Source organism: Daktulosphaira vitifoliae, unplaced genomic scaffold, assembly GCF_025091365.1.
Source record: "Daktulosphaira vitifoliae isolate Bord-2020 unplaced genomic scaffold, ASM2509136v1 Scaffold_5, whole genome shotgun sequence".
NCBI lineage: Eukaryota > Metazoa > Arthropoda > Insecta > Hemiptera > Phylloxeridae > Daktulosphaira > Daktulosphaira vitifoliae.
Window position 1 is genome coordinate 3,227,414 of NW_026099576.1, and position 10,651 is coordinate 3,238,064.

General features: G+C 25.1%; 1 protein-coding gene across 2 annotated transcripts; it reads right to left on the minus strand.

Moving 5' to 3' along the window:
- Positions 1-2,747: 2,747 nt before the first annotated feature.
- On the minus strand, positions 2,748-10,359 carry LOC126907236 (vacuolar protein sorting-associated protein 29). Of its 2 annotated transcripts, XM_050688353.1 has the most exons (5): positions 10,219-10,359; positions 5,147-5,160; positions 4,835-5,029; positions 4,538-4,773; positions 2,748-3,069 (listed from the first exon to the last, which is right to left on the minus strand). In XM_050688353.1, exons 2-5 carry the CDS (start codon positions 5,147-5,149, stop codon positions 2,952-2,954), a joined length of 552 nt encoding a protein of 183 aa, XP_050544310.1. In that variant the 5' UTR covers positions 5,150-5,160; positions 10,219-10,359; the 3' UTR covers positions 2,748-2,951. The 2 variants fall into 2 exon arrangements, with proteins under 2 accessions (XP_050544310.1, XP_050544309.1); XM_050688352.1 differs by lacking the exon at positions 10,219-10,359 and having other exon boundaries at positions 5,147-5,323.
- Between the last annotated feature and the right edge of the window lie 292 nt (positions 10,360-10,651).

Here is a 10,651-nt window from a genome sequence, read left to right on the forward strand (position 1 = left end):
AGTTCTATTTTACACCCTTATTTATTTATTATAGTATTGATGAAATCGCTAAATAAATACTAGTAAAGGTATCGTGGTGCATGTTGTTTGCTAACGATATAGTGTTAATAGGAGAAAAAAGGATGAAGTTAACTAAAGGCAAGAGGTGTGGAGGTCAGTTCTTAAAGGAAAGGAAAGTAAGAGTACGACAGATTATAGAGGGTACGAGTTTAACAAAGGAGAATACGTGATAATTAGGAGATCAGTGACAATAAGGGAAGACGTGTTAAGAAAGGTATAAAGTTTTAAGTATTTAGGATCAATTATGTAAAAGAAAGGTGGTATTGACGAGAATGTAAGACACAGAATCGATTGTGGGTTTGTAAATTGGAGAGAAAATTCTGGTGTGTTATGTGATTAGAAAATTCAAATAAGGTTGAAAGATAAATTTTATAAGACTCTAGTGAGACCAGCTATGATAGTTTAGAGTGTTGGTCGGTGACAAGATAATAGAGTAGAGAATGAATGTAACAGAGATGAGAATGCTTAGTTCGATGAGTTGAGTAACTAGAGGAGATAGGATAAGGAATGAATATGTAACAGGGAGAATAGGTATAGCGTTTATTAAACTAAAGATTAAATATTTTTTTACGGAATAACACACAATGAAGCAGCAGTCTAATTTATTTTATAGAATTATAAAATTGTTATGAATTGCTACATACTATGTTAATCTCGACGACCCTTCAATTAAGGATTTAAAAACTTTTAAGTTATATAACTAATATACTATGACGAATTTATTTCTAATATCTGAATATTGAATGAAAATAAAAATATCAAATAAAAATCAGATCTACTAGATTAAATTTAAGTTCAAAAAATGAATTTGATTCTTCATATCATATAAAAATAACATCACAGTGTTTTGAATTTTTCCTTTCAAATTATGCATAAAAAATTTACTAAATCACTTCACTTTATAGAATTAAAATTTTAAGTAATACTGTTTGTGATTATTTATTAGATTTAGATTTCAGTAACTAGACCAGTTCCCTAATTTAAATTTATTCTTCCTTAAAAAAAAACTATTTTATTTATAAGGACAGCTAAAATTTCTGTTTGCTAACTTAGGTTAGATTAAAAGAGTTATTATTACTATTTAAAGTAACTATTAACTAGTTATCCTGTTATATATTATGTAAAATAACAGGATTAGTTTTGTACTGGTACTGTTGCCAAGTTTTTTATGAGTAATTTGGCAATAGCTGGTCACATTATTCAGCAATTCAATTAGTACTTAATACATATATGGTTATTTTTTGTTATTTAATAATATAATAAAAACACTAAATGATTATCTCAATACTATTACTTGAAAAAAAAACCAAGCACAGGGGGGTCGCGGCACAGTGGTGACGTACATAATTGGATCAAGTATAATAATATCTGACAGTAATTAAAATCATTATAAAAAAAAAAAACGCTTTGATGCAAATCTTTAGATAGTGTTTAATTTTAAAAAATTGGTGGATTATTCCAAAAGCTACATTATCTGCTATTTCCTTATTAATATCCTGATTAAGAAAAAGTATGTCGAATGAAAAAGGGATTATTAAAAAATATTATTTCTCATAAAAAAATTGTGATGATCCATACACTTTTCAATAAGTTATAGCATTATAAAGTTAAAAATGTAAAATATAAAATCGAGAATTTTAACACAAAAATAGCATTCGATAACCATTTTCACCGTGAAGACAAAATAAAGTCCGTAATATTTTTTTCCATAATAAAGTATATTACATAAGCTTCAATTTAATATATATACAAAAGTATCAGTATATCTAGAACACTTTCAAAAATTAAGTTGAAAAGTTAATTTTTTGTGAAAAAGTTTTTTCAATCCCCCCCGTGGACAGTTAAAGGGTTAAATTTATAAAAAAAAAATATACCAAATGATAGGTAAAGACATCAAGCATCTATAAAAAAAAAATTATATTGATTTGTTGATTTTTGAAAAAGTTATAGAAGTTTTAAGAAAAAAAAGTGAAAAAAATGACAAAATTTACGGATTTTTAAATTTGTAATTTTTTTGGAGGTTTCCCCCATTTACTGGGAACGAGTTAAATTTTTTCAATTTTTGAGGGTAATGTCTTCGACTAGATACGATATGTGATCTTTTGACGTATCATTGAAAGAAATCCATTCGGTAAGAGCTGAAAAAAAGTGGTAACAGACACAAAAAAAAAAAACCCATCATAGTAAAAACAATACCTTCTTAGCTCCGTATCGAAGCTAAAATAAAACAAAAATATTTATAAAGTAACAATTAAATGTCCAAAAATATTGTATAATGAAATTTAAACTTAAAATACAGATTTTTTTTTATTAGATTATGACTGGTTAAAATCTCATTAATATTACACTAACCTTTATATATTCTATTTATTTAAAAATAAGTTTATTTTTAATCACGTTCATTATAAAATCTAGAGCATATGTATTATTTTTAACAAAAAATGTGTTTAAAAATTGCAAATAATTTGATTTGTTAGAGAAATTCATTTATCAATATTTGTTACTATTTTTTGACTTAGGAAAGCAGTGTACATTATTACTTTTTTTTCTCAATATAATTTTTATTTGTGTAGTTAGGTGATTTTTAAATATATTATAAAATGGAATATTATAATTCCTAAAATAATAACAATCAGTGATGACTATTATTACTACACACTTACAATATAGGTAAACATTTAAACATCTTATGTTAAATGTAATAATAATATATTTATATAGATTATATAATTGCATAATAATATAAGAATACACGTTAAGCTAAAATACATATTTTTAATAAATAAATTGGAATATCGAAAGAAAATCAATATGATTTTTCAATAAAAATTTATAGTAAATTTAATTATACATATAAAAATAAAACATATATTTTTTTTATCACTACAAAATTATTTTTTAGTGTACTGAATTTTTTCAATTTTCACTTCTTCGCCAACCAATCTATATACATATGATACTACAGTAGAGCTTTGTATATCCATTACCACAAAAGAAGGTATGATATCCCTAAAACAAGACACTTTTAAATCTAACTTTAAAAAAAAATGTATATATATATGTATATACATGGTGGAAAAAATCTAACTGAAAACTCTAATAACTTTTTATACAATTTAAATTTTGCTATACTTTTTTTTAAACAATATTTGTTTCATTATGTTTTTAATAATAAAATAAATTTTTTATTATTAGAAATAAATTAAATGTTTTTAACAGAGTCTAAAAATTCAAAAGTTGTCAAAGAAATATTCAAGAGAGCCATTTTATAGAATATTAATAAGAAATAATTTTTAATGTTTTGAGATTAAGTTTATGGATTTTTTTTGAAATTTGTAATTTAAATTTTTTCATATTTATTTTACAATATTAAATATTGGTCAATATTTATCTGAAAAGGATAGAAGTAACACTTCTTTACACACCAAGTGTGTGCAAAAGAACATGAAAAAAATGTTTGGATTGAAATAATGCTTTCTCTTGACAAATTAGCATACAATTAGATTAGAAGAGTAAAATTATAAAAATAGTAAATTTTTTTTGGACCTAGAACTTCTGACAACTAAACTATGCACTTAGTGTATAAAGAATGTATCACGTCTATTCTTTTCTGATAAACATAGACCCATACTTAAAACCATAAAATAAATAAAAACATTCAAATTTTAACAAATTTCAAAATTATTTTAAAATTTAATCACTAAACATTAAGAAGAGATTTTGCTATTAATTAATTTTTAATATGTCATTATATTTTTAAGCTCTACAAATAAAAATAAAAAAAGTAAAGAAAATTATTTATTGGATTAAAAGTTGCAGGATTGTTCAGAAGAATGTGAGATACTCTATATATATTATCACTTGGAATGAAAAAACTTCTTAAGTACAAAAAATGTAATAAGTATCTCTAAATAACATATTTATACTACATTAATATTTGAATGTAATTTGCAAATTGATTTTTAATACTAAGCGACAATATACCATAACTTTTGTAATAATACATTTAAAAAAAAATTAGACACTTAAAATGTAAAAAATTAATTATTTATAAAATTTAAAAATAAATTCTAGGTTTTTTTAATTTAAATTGTTCCCACAAAAAAAAAAAAATACTCATCTTATATTGATATTACTAATGTTTAATAATTTAGAGATTGGCAACTCACACTATTATAGATATCTTTAGAATATCTAAAAGTAAACTTAGATACTACAAAAACTACAATTCAAAGATGAATATGTAGTTAATGTATTATGTATTAATTTAAATAATTTATACTAGTATTACTGTTTAAGTTAAATACAATATTGGAAAAGATATTGATATTAAGACTTTGAATCAATACATTGTCATTCATATAATTAAGAGATAAACTTAAATTTTTTAATAATTGAATTTCAGTAACGATTCATGAGTATTTATGAAAAAACTAATATTTGTAATAATATCATTCATTATTTAATATTGTCTTACGGATTTAATGGATTGAAAGCTCCTGTAGCAGATCCAGGATTTAAGAAAAATTTATTCCCAAGTTCAAAAGCATCAAATTTATGTGTATGACCAAATACTAAAACGTCAACATCAAGTTGCCTTTGTAATAAAGCTAGTGATTCTGGATCTCCCCATGGTATTATTTGGTGACCATGGCAAAGACCTACTTTAAATTGCCCAACATTTACTACTTTTTGATCAGGATAATTAAGGTTCTGTAAATATAATAATATAGTTAAAATATTGTAATTTGTTAATTATAATATGTTAATTTACCTCATCAAAATCACCACGCACAACATGAACATCGTTGGCTATAGATTTTAAAAATTCATACATTTCTTTAGTACACAGATTACCCGTACATAGAACATGTTGTATTTTTCCGGGTGTAAGCAACTTTTTAAATTGAGTGGGCAAGCCACTGCTACGAAATGGAACATGCATATCTCCAATAACTAATACTGAACACTGTAAAGATAAAATGTAACAACTTGTATTTGACTACTACAATAAGTACTAGGATTTGTATTATAATCAACTGTATTAATTTATATTGTAAGTATATAGTTTTAAAAATATATTTACCATTTCGTTTTGTTCTAGACACAAAAATATTTTATAAATAATTAAAAATAACAGTAATTAATTAGATGAAATTATTTGTTTAAATTATCAATTTAATAGACAAATTACAAGATATTAGTAAGGAAAAATAGCGTTTAAAAAAAACCATACCATAATAAATTATGCATAACAAGAGTATTAACGAATAATAACTGATAAACATACGTCGTTATCGTTCTACAAATATTTTGCCGAAGTTATGGGTTATGATCAATTTATCCTAATTTAAAATAGCCGAAAAACAAATTGATCTATAAAAATGATTAATATGATGATTAACTATCATAAAAAAAAGTTTTTGATCAATTTTTATTTTTTTTATTACCAAAACAAGAAAAAAAATTCTATAGCGTAATTAATTAGAATTTTGGAACAAATCTACTTTACGGGACACTCTATTTTTCAAATTTTTTTTTCATAACGTTTGTTTTTTTATGATTTTTTCAAAAGTGTTTGAAAAAATTGACGGAAACTTTTTGTACAAAAGTTATAACATTTTAAAGTTTATATGTCATGAGACTAAAAATAGCTCCAAAATTGTTTTTTTGTTAATTTTCGGGTTTTTTTTTCCTGGAAATATTGTGAAACTCCAATGACGTAACTCTTAAGTAATTTTCTCTCTCAAAAAAACCAAAAATAATTTGGAAAAAATTAGAATTTTCAATTTTTTCGTTTTTTTTCCCCAAAATTTGCAATACAAAGATATAGGTTTTTCATAGAGCTATTACTTAATTTTCATATACAATACAAAAAAATGGGTATTAGTGATTACGTAATTACATGAAACCCAATTAGTTCAATAAAATAACACGAAAAGAAAAGTTTTTACTCTATATTAGGTATACTAAATAACACTTGTTAGAAATAATAAAAATATTTAATGACAATTGATATTGAAATTTTAGTATTCAACTTAATACTATTTAAAATATTTGCATATTTTTTGTTTGAGCGCGACTTAGCACAACAGTAATACAGATTATCCTTATTACTCCCTGAACTAGTTGTACATAACGAGGCTTAACATACACACTATGTATTGTTATAAAGATAACAGATTGCGACGCTTGCTAGTTTTATGAAACGACCACTCGTTGACAACCTTCTGCTTGAACTTACCATCTTTTTATCGCTGTATCAATGTTTCATTAATATTATGTTTGTAAAAATGCTTCTCAAGTTGGCATAAAATTTAAAACTAGAAAAACGAAATAACTTTAAAGAAAAATTATTGATTTTTATAACCTATATTATTTAACTACAATCGCAACCTCAAAACCCTATAACTTTTGAACCACACGATTCCGCTCAAAAATTTTTACATATTCTTAATCAGCATAAAAAACGAACGTTTTTAAAAAAAAGGGTGTCCCGTAAAGTAGATTTGTAGCAGAATTTTTTTCAAATATTAGTATCTCATGAATATTTCTAATTTTGTTTATTAAAACTCTAAAAAAATAATTGTTTAAATCAGTGGCAGATCGTGGCTTGGACGATGGGACCCCTTACTAAAATTAATTGAAAGAAGAAAATTAATTGTATATTCTTAATTCTACATTTTTATTAAAAATGCAAATTTTTAAATAGTTATAATACATTTGTCGTGTGTGAACATTAAAGTTGTTTCCCTCAGTATATACAGTTACACATGTACACGATCAGTGTTTGGACGACCGGCAGTGTCGTCCGAACAATATTTTGTAAAGTATATTATAAACGAGGCGTCCAGTCGTGTGCGGTTTTGCTGCAATCTTTTGTACGGGTTTTGAACCACTGGCAGCGTCGTCCATACAGTAAAATATTAGTATGTTACTACATTGGGTAATTTATTTTTAGAATTAACTACGTGTACGCTCTTCGTTATTCGCTTGCTATTATAGTGTGTAATCGCTATTATTATTATTATTATTTCCATTTCTATTTTCTACTGCGACCTTCAAAATAATAAGTGTATTGTGTTCTATTTTATTATATTTAATTTGACAATTTTTTATACCTATAACTAGCGGTATTATATTTAAAGTCGCACCCCCACCACCAGCACCCACGAGCCACCACTGGTTTAAATGATAAGTTGAAATTATATCATAGAAGACAAATAACTATATTTAACTATTTCCCAGGATATATTAGCTGAATAATATGTATTGACAAGAAGAGTGAAACAAATCAAAATTATTCATTTTTGTACCAAAAACACATTTTAAACTACAAAATTTTTATTAATTGAGCAAGCATATTATACATTAATAGCTTCGAAAAACTTTAATTATCTTAATATCTATTAAACTGAAGATTTCGTAATATAGTTTATGTTTACAAGAAAAATGTATTTAAGGCTTGTCTCATAAGTGTAAACTACAGTCAAAGTAAAAAATAATAATTGTATTATTAGTATAAAATTTGAACATAATTGAAAAAAAATGTTATTACGTAAAATATAAATAAATTATAGACTCGAAATCAATATAAAATGTAATTTATCAAATTTTGGATTAATTAGAAATTAACCTATAATTTGTACTTTTTCGGTAATTACCTGTAATTGACTGTATTAACGGTAAATAACTGTATTATACGGTAAAAATAATGTAATCTAGATATGTTACTTATTATATTTTATCAAAAGCTTAACAATTAATTTTTTATAGAATCTCTATTTTTAAGTACAGAAAAAATTCAGAGAATGTTTCATTAACATTTTGAATATCGACATATTATGTGCCATCGGAATATATCGACTGTTTACAGACTAATAAGAGTAAACAACATTTTTAATAACAATTTATTTTCTTAAAAACATAAAGGTAAGTTATGTGTAATTCAAATCAACCAAATCTGAATATTTTTGGTAAAATATCGCATATGCCAATTACCTTGCAAACAGTTAATATATTAGTGTACTTAAAACTTTGTATTATTATTATTATTTTAGTTGATTTCTCCCCAGTACCACCTACATCATTTCAACAACCCTCAAATGGGCTCTGTAATATATATGCGTATTAAAAAAATTGAAAAATGAAATATTGCCCCTAACTTAATGTATACGTTGTATGTACAGTCAATATTGATTGAATCCAGTCAACTTGTATGATTTTCATCAATTTCCAATTGAACAATTTTATATTTTTAATAAATAGATTAAAAGCTTTATTTCGGAGACCATACAACAGTTATTTAATTATAATGCATTAAAAAATATTAAGTTGCATTAATATAGTACGCAATATCCGATTGCAAAAGTTAATCAGGAAGACATAATATCTATAAAAATAAAAACGATACAGCAAAAAATTGAACGTACTTTTTATGTGTCATTTTATTTATCTTATAAATAAATATAAAGGGTATTCAAAAAGTAAATATAAGTTTCTATTATTCTCGTTGTCTGTAACAATTGATCCGTTTCCTTTTTGAACTTTACATAATTTATCTTTGATAATTTATATGAAATTAAAAATTTGTAAATTATGTTCACTACTGTCACAAATTCAAAGCGCTGCTTTTTCACGTATTTCGATAAATTACCATCGTGTGCCACTTAATTGAGATTTCGTATTAACAGTTCAAAAGGTATCGCGCAAAGAGTTTACATAATTCATATTGAGGACCGTATTTCTTAACAAATATTAAAGTGTAGTGCCAGAAATCCATAGGGACAATGTATGCGATCATACGCCTTGGAGTTTTGTAGAGGTGTCTAGTGGCTGTATTTTCATTTGTACATTCGTAAGAACGTACAGGAAGACACAAGTGTGTTTTATGCGCGTTCGTGGCTGGCGGATCAGCGTAAGAGCCGGGACGACGCGCGACTACATCATTGTGAGAGTGCATGGCGGCAGACACAACTGACATGATGGTGACACCTGGTCCCGGCGCACAAAACTCATCGATGCAAACATAAATGTATAAGTGCAATGAAATCGCAGTGATGTTTTACCTATGTCAACATTTTTTAAAATAAAATCATAAGATACCCTCAAACTTTTTTAATAAAGTAGTAATAATTATTGTGCCCAAGGGTGTCAAAATCGTAAATACTATGTCCCTAAGGACATTTTGAAAACTTACAAGGCCAGCGTAATGCGTATATATATTCGTATATTAACTTTTAATATAATTTAAATAACCATAATAATAAAGACGTCTCAATGCGAATAAATAGTAATTAACCGTATATTGTTTCTTTTTTCTTTTTTAAAAAAAGAGTACCGTGAAATGTATTTATCAAAATTTTATTAGTTAATACTTTTATTTGGGAATAACAAAAACAATTTTTTGATACAATAAAAGCAACTAACAATAGGATACTTAATAATAATTATTATTAAGTATCCTATTTTTAGTTTCTCGGATTATAATCCATGTTCATTACACCGCCACTGTCACCAATTTACCATGAAAAATTATTATTATTAACCTCAATTTTTATTCATTATTGCAGTATTAATAAGACGCAAAATACAAATATTATTATAACAGATACGTTATGGGACGTTTTGGGTAATAAAATATTTCAAATTGTAAAAGAAAGATAAATTTGTTATATAATAAAAAGATGTACAGAGTTCTGTAAAAAGAAAAAAATTATCATTAATTATTTAATGTAATGTGAGCACAGTAGGCATAGTCGTGAGTATGCCTATAGGGAGGCTACATTTTTTTTTTTTTAATAAGCCTTTGGGTGAGGTCTACCCAACAATTTACTATGTTTTTTTATAGATTAAAAACGAATAAAATGTGACGTCATTTTTTTCAGACATTATTGAGAATTACATATTTTTGTAAATAAAAAATGACCGATATTAAATTCTTAAATAAAAATGTTGCTTAATTGAAAAAAGTCCACCTCATCTAATTTGCTTTTGTTTATCATATTACAAATGAAAAAATCAAAATTGAAATAATTTTATTAAATATTGAAGGTTTTCTGGTATATGAAATATTTATCTTTATTACTTATACATTTTGTTTTTCTACTTACCTAAAAATTATCAAACAATTTTAAGGTCTTAAAAATTTTTACTCACAAGTTATTTTCCTCTGATTAATGGCTAATAACTTTTCTTCATAACGATGAGGACGTTGAACCATCATCATAGTGGTCTGTTTATAAAGTCTAATACCTGGAGATCAGGAAACACAATGAAAGGACCTACAAAACCTTAAGGTATTCCTCCAAATATGTCACTGTATTTTTTAAATAAAAACAAAAAAGTTATGATTCCATAGCGTATAAAAAGAAAAACCAAATATTTTATATATTACCCTTGATTAAATTTAATTAATTCTAATAATTATGAGTATAGTTGTTATTTACAGTTTACAACTTGACGCATCCACTTTTAAACGTATTAACTTTTTATGTTAAACAAAAATATGTACTAATAATTTTGTGGAAATAAATTTCATAGCTTAAATATATAAAGGGTGTTCAGTAAGTGAGGAATCATGTCAATTGTT